Raw genomic sequence first — 15,143 nt, forward strand, 5'->3', positions numbered from 1 at the left:
AGGTTTGTATGTTTAGACGTGACAGAAGTGGTCATGTTCAGTATATGTGTGGGTTCAGCCAGGCCCCAGATTTGACTCTCCTCCAAACTGAATCAAAGGGGATGTATGATGTAAATTGTATATTTTTCAGAAACTAAAAAACCACAGAGTGATCTTTGGACGTTTTTTTTAAATATACGAGTCCAACACTTCCACATCTACCTTCAGCACGATTATCTGTGTCAAGCTCTGCCACCAAGACACAAGACACTTCACAAGATACTGCTGTGTTTGTGTCTCCTCAGTATTGTGTCTGGTGCTGTGCTGCAGATATATTATCACTGTATTAGACTTTCTCAACATGATAGGATCAAGTTTGTTGAGAAATTATAAATTTATCTTTAATGAGACAAATTGAAGAGCATCCATTGTTTCATTTGTTACTTAGTGGCTGCAAGGTAATTGCACATAATGTATGCTATTTTTAAACGAATGTTTTCTGTTCTTAATTTATTGGTTTCTTTCTCTCCACTACAGAGCCTGAAGCAAAGTGTTTCTTTTCTGCAGTCTTTCTTTGCATTTGCAGTATTGTCATGCTTGTGGAATTTGTCTGCCACTTCCTTACTTTAATTAATTAATTAAATTAATTAATAAATTAATTTTGCTCTATAATGAAAATACTGCAGGAAGCAAACAGTAAAATGTCATGGATTTTCCTGCAATGTCAATTCAAGTATCTATAAAAGCCTGGTGTTCAGCGTTAAAGTTTCTGGCCTTGGTACTCTCAGATGCTATTTTTTATTATAAATATTATATATTCAGTTAGGGTTTCAATTACGTAACCAAGAGATTTGTTTGAAGAAAATCTGGAAGATGCCAGAATAGAGGTTGACAAACTCTCTTATAGTGTAACATGATTACCTTACTACAAAACCTTACTATAAAATGACCTTATTTTATTATAAACATTGTACCATTAAGATAGAAGTATGGTACAGAATATATACTGTATGGAATATATTGAATCTTGCCTCAAACACAATAAATGTTGACTAATATTATTTCAATTTTCTCTCCTTTTTTTCTCCGTGAAATTTGCAGAGACTTTCAATTGTGATATTTGTAAATCAATGTAAAATGCAAATTCAATTTGAGAAAAACTAAAAATTTAGAATTATGAAACCGAAGCAAAACTAAAGTGAAGCAGAGTATGCAAACAAATAAAAAATATGAATTATATTATGACCACAATGGTACACTATTTGTAGAGATACAAACATTAAAATTAGACATTTAAATACTTAATTAGTTTAAATGAAAGTGTTTGAGGCTGTTATCTAAAGATGATTTAAAAAGATCCAGAAGACCTGCTCCCCTGTAAAAAGGTTCTGGAATCTGTCACTGTAAACAGACACACTGCTAAGGGCAGAGTAAACAGAACTACTATCTTAACCATACTGTACATACATCACAGCAGCAGGAGATATTCTCTTTTATTTTCTTCATTCGAAGCATTAATTCAGACTCACAGAATTAACAGACAATTGACTGAGTTAAAGAACAAGAAGAGTTTTAAAATGTGGGCATTACAAGGTTTCAATAAAGAAACAGTGCTGAGGGATAATTGAATGTCTACAGAGCAGACATCATCTGTTCACCATATCCAGCCATGAATAGATGTTGTAATTGAAAGAAATGATAATCATATTAGGCTGTCTTGGACCAAAACCTCACAATGATGATAAACAGAGCACTGTTTCAAGGGAACATTGTTTGCAGTTCATAGATTAGGGTGGGAACAGATGTCTTGTGAATTGAGGATACATGTGCAAATTTGAAGAGTGATCTTGTCATTGCATATTTTCATTTAGCGTTGAGATGCTCTTGCTTCTTGCGGCAGAAGCAAACCCTTCTGGGTTGACTTTGTCGGTGCTTTTGAATGTTTTTTAAACTTGAATCAGGACCCCTCATAGTCTTCTCTGTTCAAAATTTAAATCGCTCAGTGCCTTCAGCCTGTCAATGTTGATGACAATAAGGATGTGATGAGAAAGGACTGAAGGTGAGAAAGAAACTGTATTGTTACAATTATTATTAAAATACATTATAAACTGTTCTTTTTATATTTCAAACCATAGAAAAAACGGGTATTCATTAAGGATACACAAAGAACACAAATGAACTAAAATATTTTTGTGTTTCCAGAGGGAAATATTTACTGCACCATGACATACTTTGCCTCCTGCAAGCACACTGTGAAACCTCCAAGACATTATTTCACCTTTAAATGATAGTACACCACAGCGTGGGTGATGTAAACCTAACAGATTGTACAGTATCTTCTGCACGTTTGAACAAACTTCCCTCTCTCCAAAAGCATTTCCCACAGAACAGAAACCGAATGCCAAGTGTAGTTCCCATAACAACAAAATACAGTACATCTGGCAGGATAGCTGTGTTATTTCATAAGGGAGTAGGCTAATTAGATACTTGAGCAAAACACTGTTAGACTTGCAAATGAATGAAGCTGCTCTGACTGACTACCTTCAAGTTTCCGTAACGCTTCAAAGCCTTGACTCATTCAGAAACAAAAAGAATAAATAAAACTCTTGTTGCACCACTTCTTTGGAAACAAACTTTGGAGTGTGTGTGTGTGTCACAGCGTTGCCCGGGGGCGAGGCGGCTGAGCGGCCAGACCCGTGGACAGCAGTACACCAACACCGCCTGACTGAGCCGCCGCTTTTGCAAAAAAGTCGGCTGTGACGAGGGCAGGGGTGACGTCACCCTTTCAACCCAGGGAAACAATCAGAGCGCCCGAGCACTTTCGCAGGCCACTGAATGGGCTGAGCGGACTTAATACATGCGAGAGCGCTTGTCGGTGCTCCCCGAGCTCAGAGAAAAAAAGATTGTTTCATTATTATTTTTAAGCCTCTCTTTCTCCTCTTCTTTTATTTTACTCGGGTGAAACTTGGGAACTGTTCAACAGGTTGGCTTATAACGCCTCTCAACTTTTTATGTGGTAAGTCTTCAAAACATTTGTCGAAGTTAAAACATTTTTGAGCGCAGAGCTCGCTGGCTTGACGAATGAGAGACCAGAGGCTGTAGGGGAATGAATAGGGGTTTTGTTGTCGCGGAGCCGGACAGTGCTGGACAGACGTTCATAGAAAAACATAACCCTCACCCCCTTTTAAAAAAAGTGCATGTGTTTTATTGTCCGGATGGCTCTTAAAGTGAAAAGATTGCCAAGTAAAAAAATATAAATGGAGAGTGTACTAAAGCCGTAGAGAGCCTTTTTGTCATGTAATTTGGAGGAAATATGCTGACTACGAAGAGACGTCGCTGCAGATGTGTTCCTATCACAAAAGAAAATTGATTTAAGCAAGGTGAAATTTGAATCTAGTTAAGATTTATTGTAGTTAAAACATTTTAGCACGTGTAGGAAAAATATAGAGAGAGAGACCGTTATGCTGCTTACTTTAGACTAACAAAACGAAGAAACTAGCAAATGAACATTTTACGTTTGTTCATCTTTATTAAAAGAGCATAACGGTTATGCCGGTCTTCAATGGAGGCTCATGTGTTGAACAGTATCACTTGTTTGGTCTGCTATGACCGCTTGGGAGAGCACATTACGCCCAGAATGTGTTTTTCTTTTAAGAGGAGGAGCACTCAAATTGACGATTGTACTTCATTCACACAGGCTTTTTTGACTTCTGTGAAACTGCATGTACAAAAATGAAGAGCCTTAAAGCAAAGTTCAGGAAGAGTGATGTAAGTACAGTTTTTTGTTTCCCGCTGCATGGTTTTGTGCTCACTGTATCTGGCAGAGTTGTCTGTGTTGAGGAACGAGGCGGATGGAAACTGGCCTTGACTCCTGCAAGTTGGAGCCAGGGAAAATTTAATTCTCTGTGATTTCTATTCTGCATGCCAGCACCAGCCACAGCAGTGTAATACAGAACATCTTAATTTCAAGGCTTATGTTTAATAGCATCGCTTGACCCTGTAGATCATGGTGTTAGAATCATCATGAATTGCCCTGCCTTTTTGAATGTCATGTGTTATGTTTATTGCATAAATGATCTGTATGATTCACCATTGGTAAGAAATGCATCTGGATGTCGGTTCAGATTATATCTCGTAAGGGGGAATATTGAATTTGGCCTGACCACAGTGCACCACATGGTTGAGACACAAAAGCAGGTAGGTGAAAAGTGAAGTCCTTTCAGATTGAGCTGCAGTACCCAAGTCTGTAGGTTTTGTGATTTCTATAAATTCAACTGAAGCAAGACAACACTGTTGGAATCTTTTTTCCCCTTTTTTTGGTTGCATGGTCCTTCCTGGTATTGATTTGTTTTAGAGAAAAAAAACAAACAGATTAGCTTCATCAGGAGGGGCACCAATGGACTGGGGATTAAATGTTCAAACATATTGCATCCTTCAAATGCAATGATTAAGGACCTGCTTTTATGGACACGGAGATATTTAGCTTCAAGGAGTGTGGTGGCAAACTGGGTCCTCCTTCTTGGACAATAATGTTCAGTGATATTAAGACAAAGAGCTGACCAGCCTAATTTGAGCTAGTTGTTCATCTAAGTGGTTGGGGTAGAGACAGGGAGGTTTTTTGTTTTCTGGTTTAAGCTAGGGACGGAATCACAACTTTGACCCTTTTAACATCTGCAAATTACAAACCCCGTTCTAAAGGTAGCCTCCTGTTGGGTAGGGGCAAGAAGAAAGTCCACAAACAGGATTTGCGATTTTACAGTTCACTGGAGAGTCAATTATTTAATTGAATCCCTGCGTGAGCCATTTAAGTCCTAAAAAAACATTGTTTCACTGCAAATAAACTGGAGGATTTCATTTACAGTATGAGTGGGACACTGTTTTTAAATCTCCAATACGTCTGTTTATGTACAAACACAAAAGGCACAACATGTTTGGACAAGTGCTTTTCATCCTAACAAAGGATCCTAACACTTTTTTTGCAATCCTAATCCAGTTTGTCCATTCATCAGTGCTTCTGCAGAACTTTTCCAGTCTTTACCTCCACTCTACCAAGCTACAATAATGTTTTAATATGCTAGTCATAAAATGGCACTGGGACATTCAAAGGATAAATCCAAGTTATTCTGTTGTTTTTCAAAGTATGACTTGCTGGGTGGTAAAGTATGAACATTCTGTGTTTAGACACTCCCTGGCTTGATCCTTACACTTTTGTACTACAGGCGCATTGTTTTTTTCACCATAGGTCCTTGGGTCATTGTGAGTCGCAGAGTCTTTAATTCTTCTGAGTGTGTGCAAAACTACAGAAGGAGGACTCCTCCCATCAGGGGATTGAGTTTGTTGTGGACCACACAGAAATGTATTAAAGCAAGGGGATGGCCTCTTAGGTTTTATTCTGCATTTTCAAAAATAAGATGTGTTCACTGAGTAAAAGTGGGTCCTTTTGTATTTCTGTCCATTGGTAATATCACTAATTGGAGCCAGAACAAGCATTCCAATGAAAACACCTCTTTTTAATACAACCGTTTCCACTTGCCCATTCTGCTTTTTCTCTCTTCAGTTATTTTGAGTTTTGTGGTTTCCCTGCACATTCTTTAGATCCTTTTTTAATGTGATTGCAGCAAGTATTTGTAAGCTAGTCTTTGGCGGTGATGTAAACTGTTGTTGAATAGAGTTTGAAAACCCATAGTGTTTCCTGGACCTCTGGCAAGTTCAGCACAGAAAACAATAGCCGTCCAAGCGCAGGGTTTCATCCTACATGCATGTAGCAGTAGTAAAGCTGAGGCACTTCTCAAGAATGTGAGGTGATACAATCAAACTACTGTACATCTCTGTCGACCCAAGAAATCTGTGTAAAGCACCTTTCCAGTTCTGCATTAGAAGACGCATTCCATAGTTAACCAAGATTTTTGAAAACTGAGGAGACGTCTTAATGTTTCTTGTTTTTCAGCCAGGTGTATTGTTTGAGCTTTTTGGAGTTGCCAATTATTTTAATTACCCCTGTGCAATTTAAAATCATCATTTGTTAATTATTTCACCTTTAATTCCGAGACATAGATGCCACTGAAGGAAGGGATAAGAATCGTGTAAGTTGTCTTATGAAACGTGCACTGTCAGAGCCATCCCCTTCTTAATCACTTTGCGAGTCACACGGCATGTATACAAGAATTAGCAGTGATTGAGAAGTGATGTTGAAAGAAATGGGACAATACAGCCGTCCAGTAACCTGAAAGAGGTTACTGTTACTGTAAACTCAACATATCGTTGCTGACACAAGTCCATGTAGCCATGATTGACTTCTTTGTACAATGTGAGGCTTTGCTTGAAGAGCTGAAACCACAGTAAACTAATGATAGCCCAAACTCGAACCAGCAATGACTTGTCTGCTGCATGGGTTCTTTTTTAACATGTTATCAAAGTTTTAAATGATTGTTCCAAAAACAGCTATAAGACCTGCAGGAGAATAGTCCTGCGTGCTTAAATCTGCTCAACTCTTACAATAGTCTAGCAATTTATGTATTTTATAGATAAAAGTAAAACTATTTTTCAACAGAGAATATTTCTATATACTGTACTGTACTTTATGCATCAGGTTAGAGAGAAGGAGTGTTAGCTGCTCCTTTTACATTTATTAGATACTGTATGGATAAAGTTACCTGCTAAGACTTCTAGCACAATTTGCTTTGTTAGATTTGAAAGGTAAATTAAATATTTAAATATTACAGGCTGGGAATTGAAGATTAGACACCTTTTTATATTGAAAAGGCCTAACTATTAAATGTGTTTTGCATGTTTTTCTTACACAACATTTTCATCTTTCTCACAGAATTCAGCCTAAATCCCAAAATTAATGGAATTATTTTGTGTACCAGAAAACAACAAGGTTGGATTCTGGTCTGAGTAAAGCACACATTATGTCAATTTCTTTAGGTATGAAGGCATGAGTAAGGTCAGGAAAGGTTAAAAATGAGGTCATTTGTCCCATCTAGCGAACACATCTCCTCAGCCATCCTGCTGAAGGTGGTACCATCACTCCTTTCAAAGCATGACTGAATGAAATCCTCAGACCAGTTAGGTACTGGAAGAGCAGATGAGCTAAATGGGCCAAATGGCCTAGTCTTGTTGAAGTTTCTGTTCTAAAATTGCTCTATATTTGTTTTACTAGATAAACAATAAAATTTAGAAGTGTCACTCTATGCAAAATACCTTAATTGTCCTGTTTATTGGTCATTAAGGAGGGTATAGTGGATACATTGTTATTCCTGTCGATTTTACAAAATCATTTTTTTAAATCTTTTTTTGTATTTGCTCATTTTCTGTAAAGCATATACAACAAATCTCACAGTGGAGATACTCATCCTTATCTCTTTATTTTACAAAATGAACTTGTAAAACCCTGTGATGTCTGTGATATAGTCAAAAGCTCCTAATCAGATTTCCCTGTAGAGAAAATGCTTTGGTGCCACATTAGCAAAGTATTTTGGAAGAGTCTTATCCTTTCCTCGCCTTGAAAACAGGTGCTGTTGGGTGATAATGCTTCAGTCTTTGATAGCCAGAGTATCAGTATAATCCAGTCTCTGCCACCCCTAGAGGAGTCACTCTGAGCTACACAATTTCAGCACTGATTTTGAAAACATGCAGGTGGTGGAGTCAATTGTAGAAGTTAGCTTTATTCCTTCCACCGACTGTGGATTTAAAAAAAATAAATAAATGCGACACAGAGGCATTTTGGATTAAATCATAAATGTTCTACTGTACATTGACATTGGGAGTTTCCAGAAACTCTGAGGAAGTGACTCGTTTCCACTAGAATGACTCTTCATGCTAGGCATTAAGTCACAAGACGGAGAAGAAGGGAGTTGCCTTCACATGTGTCTACAGCATATAAAGTTACGTTAATAAGTATTTCTGTACTGTGTGTTAAATCTAAGCCCCTAATAAATAGAATAGATTTGAGAACAAAGGCAGAGAATTAAAAACATATAGGACATGTGGCTGTTTTGCAACTGCTACATACACTGCTACTGGTAAAGTGTAGACTACAGCATACAGTGATGCCAGTAAACACCTACAGTAAACACCTTGTCTGCATACATTTATTAGAGTCTTTGACTATTGTTTCTATTCACTGATTTACTTTAATCTCGTGTAACTATAGTGCTGTACCTCATTCGTACTCAGAATCTCTGAAACCAGATACAGTACTGTGGTTAAAAGTACATTGAATTAATATTTTCTGTGTAATTAATAAGAAAAAAGGGGTTTAACTGTTTCTTTTATTGTCATAACGGTTTTATGATGGAAGCTCTGGAGTTCAATGTGTGTGCTATTTGCCATTATGTATTGGGGTCACTGGGTGTGGTGAGAGGAATTGACACAAGCCAGATGTCCTTGTTTTTGTCTCTCTTGTGTGGGTTGATGCTTTCTTCATGTTTCTTAGCTGTAAGGGACAGCTAAGGTAACTACCTCATTGCTCATCATACAGAGTCATCAGAGATGTTTTTCTTGTGGGATTCATAGCTATGCTTGTTATAATAATAAGCTTTACGTTTAATGTGTATTCGAAGTCTGTTATGGATTGCTTGTAGGTTTAGACAGCAGAAGTACACAGATTTATGTTTGTGTGAATATTGAAGTCAGAAGTGTGGAGCTGCATGGAGTGAGTTGCTGTACAGATTGAATGACACCCTGTCTCTTGCACAGTGAGCTCCCAACACAGTTAAAGTGAAGTACCGCTTTACCACTGTGTACAGAGTACAGATTGATAGTGCTCAAGTAGTCAGCTCTGGTTAGGAGAAGGGTAAGGTTAGTTAATGTTGTGCCCATTTTCTTCCTACATTAATTTAAAAGTAAATGAAGGAAGGTGAGAAAAATGCCAGACGTTATTGGGAAATACCTGTTTAAAGGTCTGTGTAAACAAGACAGCAAGATGTGACACATACAGTCTTAGATTTCCCAAGTTTCCTCTAAGAGGTTGTTGTTTTATTTAAATGGAGTTGATGATGCAATAATTTAGCTTAATCATATAGTGATGACTGTATGACGGTTGTCTAACCATGATCCTGATTAGAATATAAAACATTCACTCACCTTCAAGCTGACCATAACCATCAGGTTTTGGGTTTGGAATTGTTGATTTGCTCGGTTGGCTGAATCTTTAAAGCTCATCCGCGCTTGTGTATCTGTAGACGAACGTTTGTTTCCTAGTGTGAGGCTAGCAAGGTGTTTCTGATGTGGATGATGCAGTTTTCCATGTCTGTTATTACCCAGCAAAAGTAAAAGAACACAAATGGGCCCTCTGCCTAATTTACTTTTGTATAGCTGGTCTTATAAGTAATACGTTTCTGTTTGTCTTTTCTGTCAAAGCAGAGCAGACAAGCATACCAAGGCATGGATCTCATTCAGAGCTTCCTGAATAGCTCATATTCTTTGAGTAAATAAATCGTAGTTTATTCTAAAGTCTTGGCAGACTACTGATTTAAGTGTCATAACCTTGAAATTCATTACTTACTGTAGACCTACACCTTGAGACACGAGAGACAGTTTAAATCCGTGGGCGTGTGGGAAACTTTTCTGTTTCAAGACTACAGATTATCTGTAATATTATGTTGAGAATAAAGTGAGGAGTGTGGCTGTTTTAGAGGAATTGTGTAAACCAGTTGTGAAATTTAGCAAATCTGCCCCCACAGAATTATTTCCGAGAGCTCTATTGCTCAAACATCAATTTGTAATAAAACAGTGAGGGGAACTAAAACATAATTAATACATAATACTAGAGAAAAAGTGCAGTTCTTCCAAATATTTATCAAAAGATCTATTTCCTCTTCCTTTGCTGCCTTGTCTAATCAACTTAAATTATTTTTGAGTCTTTTTAGGAGAGCCACAGCACTTTGACGTCCATGATTGACTTAAATTTTTAGCTTGAATCGTGAATTAAATGAAACAATACAGAGAAGCAAAATATGTAAATCTTGATACGCCCAATATAAGCTGTCCTAGTATTCTCTACTGAACATGAACGGATATTTAGATTATTCGGGAATGCTACAGGAGCAAAGTGAGCCTTGAAACTTGACACTGGTAAGAATACGGTACCTTGATCCAACTTTGTTGTATTTCCAAGCTCCAAATTGATTGCTGTATTATAGATCTTAATAGCTGTTTCCAGTACAAAAAAGTGTAATCCAAAGATAAGACCACACACCAGAAACGTTAATGGTAGTGTGAGACCATGTGTTGTTCTGATAGGATAACTATGTAAAACTTTCTGAACATTCTTCTTGCCCTCATAAACGCTGTCTTTATTACACTGAGAGTGTTTTACAACTTCTTAGATTTACTCATACAACACAAATTTGTGCTTTATTAATACCAACATTGCAGTAAATGCTTTTTATTAGTTTGTGCCTATGCTCCCGATGGGTGCTATATGTACAGAGTGACACAGAGTGGTGCAGTTTATAAGATACTCTTGCCTTTTGGAGTGTTAAAATGACGGTTTCTGTGTGATTGATAGAGGCAATCCATTTAAATAATTATAATTTGTTTGAAGTGCATCAAGTCACAGAAGTCTGTCTCTTAAATGTTAAAAAAATGAGTGACTTTACTTAATTGTTAAATGCTTCTTATGTGCCATTCACCTTCGATTTGAAAGACCTATATCAGCTGTCAAAGGTCATTGTGACAAAACTGGGGAAAACGAAATGTAGCTTTGCTTTCATCAAAATCTGTTGATACATTTCTTTAGGAAGAGAATGTTTTAAAATACAAAATCGACTAAATTTAAATAGACTGTGTCGGTCCGAAATATCTTTTCCCTTTTTGGAACCCAGAAACACGTTTGACCACTGGTTTAAGTTGCAAAAGCATCCCTCCCAGTTCAGTAATCATATTGTAGTACAGTACACTATGTTACTCTGTCTGGAAAGGAAATAAGAAGCTTCTTACTGTCTATAAAACCATTTTCTTTATGAACTTAAACAAGGTAGTGTTGAATTAAAGTGAACAGGAGTTATAGAAGGCCTATATCCATAATAAAGGAATGTTATGACTTTGTTCTTAATCATTTGTAGGCTTTTCCAGTAAGGTGAGCTCACTTTGTCAGCAGAGCTCTGGGCTCTGACATGGCTGTGGTGATGTATAACACTACTCCAAAACAGTGGATTTAGGGCCCAACCTGAAATCAGCAGCGCAAAGATAAAATAAATCCTAACAATTTATCAGTTTACATAGAGATTAAAGCTTTCTGCCAAACCGAGAACCTGAGTTATATCAGATTAGGCAGTAATTTAAGCATGCTATCCAATTTGAACACAGTGTCCTGTAGCAGTACGAGTAACAAATTCCAGGCTGTCTTTGCTTTATAAACTTGAACAAAACAGAATACTTACTGGTTGTTGGTATTTGAATAGGATTTAAGACAGATTCACTTCAGTCAATTATACCTCTAAAAAGGGGTTTTCAAGTTTTATTTGGTTTCAAAACCACCTTTCCAGTTTTTCTTGTAGGTATCAAATTGCAACTGTGGTGAGGACAGTGGCTCTAGACACTACAGTAGCTTGGTGCAGACAGGAAGTGACCTCGTCTGTGACCTCTTTCCCAAAGGGAAACTAATCATTCATAAAAGAATTTTATAAGAAATACAGAAAGCGACTTGTAACTGAGTCAGAAAAGAAATTTGGGCAAGCAGAGCCCCAGCTTTAGTCTATAAATATTCAGATTAACATGCCTTTTGATTGTACCAATAACGTTCCTCCTCAGTTTTTTTCATATGAAAGGGTGGTTAGATGTGTTGTAAAACTCCAGCTGTTCAAAGGTTTTAAAGACAAAAACCGTCTGATGCTGTGCCAGCATTTGTCTCATTTCTCTTATTGATTTTTTTTTCGCATTTTCTTAGAAAGACTCATATTTCAAGTATGCAGTATTTGCAGCTCATGTAACTTTGTGGGCATATTTGTGTTCTTTGCCATACCAGAGCTGCTTTTAAATAGAGGTAATCGAGAAGAAATATCCTCTTGATTCTATTTTAGGACATCTTGTGTTAGGGAGCAGTCAGCCTAAATTGAACTGAAATTTGTCACGATGCCAATGTCTCATAGTTTTGTGAAACCTGGGAAAAAGAACACCAATTAGAATAGTTTTGTAAACCCAGTATATTACCCAGTTGATTTTTACAATGTTAAACATTTTGAAGTCTTTTTAAATAATAAATCTGTCTGTATTAGCTGGTAAATTAAAGTTTGCATTCCTTTTTCTCTCCTTAAACTTTTTTTCTTTCCTGATTGAAGGTTGAAAATCTTAGCTGCAGTTGACTGGTATCGGTCAACAGAATGTTTCTGTCAGCTAAATTCATGAGGTTGAGTGTTGTATTTATCTTTTGTCAGCTAACATTGCCTGATGGCGGACACTAAATGATCACTCCCTGGCACCTCGAAATATCCCTCCTGGTCCTTTGGGATTAGGGTGTGATTTTATCATGGGTCCACATCTGCCTTGGGCAACCTTCACAAATCACATCTCCAAGAATACTTTTGTATGGCTTCTTGATCTTCTGTTGAGGCCTGCTGTTCAGTTCAGCCCAATAGCCATTTAATGTCTGAAATTCCCAACAAGAGGTGTGACAAATCATCCATGTTCTGCCCTGCAGGATTGTATGTCCAAAAGAATTCCGGACAACATCCTGGAAGCTTCCTTGATTCTGTGAATGTCTGCATTGTTCTTCCTTGACTGCAGGGGGAGGTCTCAAGGTTAATCAGGATGTCCTTGGTGTGAGTGTGTGTGTACTTTCCAGTCATAAGACCTGAGCCCATAATACACAGGGGCGAGTCAGGAATTTCAAGGAACTGCTCTTAACACTTTCTCCTCAGTAAAAAAAATCCAGGATATCGCAAATGAAAACATGATTGTTTCTAAAAAAACATACTTTTTAAGTATGACAAAGGGGTTCAAAAGTGTTAAGAAGACAAAGGTTGCCAGAACTTTTACCAATCTGTAATGGGTATTAAAAGAATACAAATGTAAAGATTGATTTAAAAAATCTATTTTAACATCACTAAAATCTACTGGATCTATATCAATATTTGTGTTCTAGTAAATAAGTAGCAAATAAAGTTGTCCATCTAAAGAGTTAGCAAAATGAGTTGAAATATAATTTAACATCTGTTTTCTAATTGTTTTTCCAATGTATAACTGTCTTTCTGAATGTTGCCCTACACTGCAGTAACTTAAGCTTATTTCTAGTGTCAGACCCTGTCCCAGTCTTGGTGGAATGCTGAGAGACCAATGTGTCTTGCATCCTGTTATCCCTTTTCCTTTGGAACCTCTGACATGTACAGTACAGTATCGCCCAACCTTAATAGGAGTGGCGTACGTTCTGGTCATCCTCTTCGCCTCACAAGCAGTTATAATAATGTTACAAGTAATAAAAAAACTTCTAAAAGCTGTTGCAGTATTATGGTGTCATATGCCATCTATATCATCTTAAGTGTCATAGCATATAGTTGCAGTGTATTACTTGTGAACTCCAGTATTTTTTCCAGATCATTTGTCAGAGGTTACAGTTCAGTTTTAGACAGTTTAGTTCAAAGTTGTTCTGTGTAGGGTGAGATGCCTTACAATATTACTATGTGTATATATCATCACCCTCTTTTTTGCATGACTGAGTGTGAAATAAACAAAGTCTCCAGAAAGGATATTGAAGAAGATGTGCTTAAGTGAGCAGTGTAGCTTGTTCTTCAGCACAGGAGACAAGTGGAAAAAAAGTGCTGATAAACATGAGATCTTATATTAAAATATTCTGCTTAGCATGCTTCGTTTGTATGATGTGTATATTTTAAAATGTTTGGTATTTCAATGGGACCAGCTGTGTTAACCTCATGAGAGTATTTAGTGTATACAGTACTGTAATTAGCAGCATTGATAATTCAGAACTAACATGCTTTGCAACTCTATATACAATCTTGCATGCATTGCAAGCACATGAACTGTGCTTTTGTTGGATAAATATTGTAAGGCCTTAACAAGTAGAAAGAAAGGACTATCAGTCTGTATGGTAAATATAACTGTTTGACATGCTGAATAAATTGGCACATAAGATGATAATGTCACTTTATTGTGGTTTGTTACTTCCTTGGCACACATTTTCTCTCTGATGATAATTAGAGTGCTTCAAATTATACACTTAAAGACAGCTCCCTGTTTCATGCTTATTGTTGGAATATGTAAACTGACTAATCTTTTCTATTTTATTATTAGTTTACTGACAGATTACTGTGATATTGCCTTTGCCCGTTTTCAGCACTTTGGTTATGCTGTGCAATGATCCCAATGCCATATGTGTCTGATTTCATTAGTACAGCAGTGTGTAATATTATATAATTCCAGTTTAAGCACAAAATGCATCTTAAATGTATGTTGTAGCCCTGTGCACTCTCATTCGCCAGCAACTTTTATGACTGAGAACAGCTTTATAGAGCAGCTTTATGCAGAGTCAACCTACCACATGTAATGTGGTAATTACTTATGTTCAGTGACTGTAAATTGGGCAAGTGTGTCTGGGATTAGAAGGGGTTAAGGCAGGTTAACACCAGTGTTTAGCTTGCTTGGCCTCTCTGTTTTGCATAGAAACTAGTGGCGTGAATGGGGAGGATGATTGGAGCACAAGCTGGTGTGAGCTCCGAGGCAGTGATTAGATACTAATGCATGGTTGAAGACAATGGAATTCTAGAACTGTAATTGTGCGGTGCAGTGATGTTCAACATGTGAGCCGGGTTAAATGAGAAGACGGTCTACTGTATAAGTCATAGTTTTAAAACAGGGTCATGTGGTGCATTTTAACCAGTCAATCTGTATAGATTTTTAAACTGGGTTTAGAAATCTTTGTGTCTTGATTGGTTAATAGAGGGTTATATTGGTGCACATTTACATGCAACCAACAGTCCAAAACAAGTCTCTCTAATCTCCTTTTTTCAGAAATTATTGCACCAATGGTGTTCGTCGACATGAAAGCTACAAAATGTCCCATTTCCAAAATGTATGCTGTGCATCAAATGCAATTTACCACAACTTTTTTCCCACAATTGCCACAATTTTCACAGTTATCATCATGTAAATAGCCATCTTTTGTAGTAAGTGCACTTTGTTTTATTCAACAGACATGAAATAACTAA

General features: G+C 37.1%; 1 protein-coding gene across 2 annotated transcripts in view; it reads left to right on the plus strand.

The window, feature by feature from the left end:
- Positions 1–2,787: 2,787 nt before the first annotated feature.
- Positions 2,788–15,143, plus strand: part of rai14 (retinoic acid induced 14) — a 67,116-nt gene continuing 54,760 nt past the window's right edge. For both annotated transcript variants that reach the window (XM_088912136.1, XM_088912137.1), the window contains exons 1-2: positions 2,788–2,995; positions 3,677–3,747. In XM_088912136.1, the coding sequence (XP_088768262.1) occupies positions 3,712–3,747 (36 nt within the window). In that variant the 5' untranslated portion in view covers positions 2,788–2,995; positions 3,677–3,711. The remainder of the gene's footprint in view (positions 2,996–3,676; positions 3,748–15,143) is intronic.

Source organism: Atractosteus spatula, chromosome 3 (assembly GCF_055471065.1).
Source record: "Atractosteus spatula isolate fAtrSpa1 chromosome 3, fAtrSpa1.hap1, whole genome shotgun sequence".
Taxonomy (NCBI): Eukaryota; Metazoa; Chordata; class Actinopteri; order Semionotiformes; family Lepisosteidae; genus Atractosteus; species Atractosteus spatula.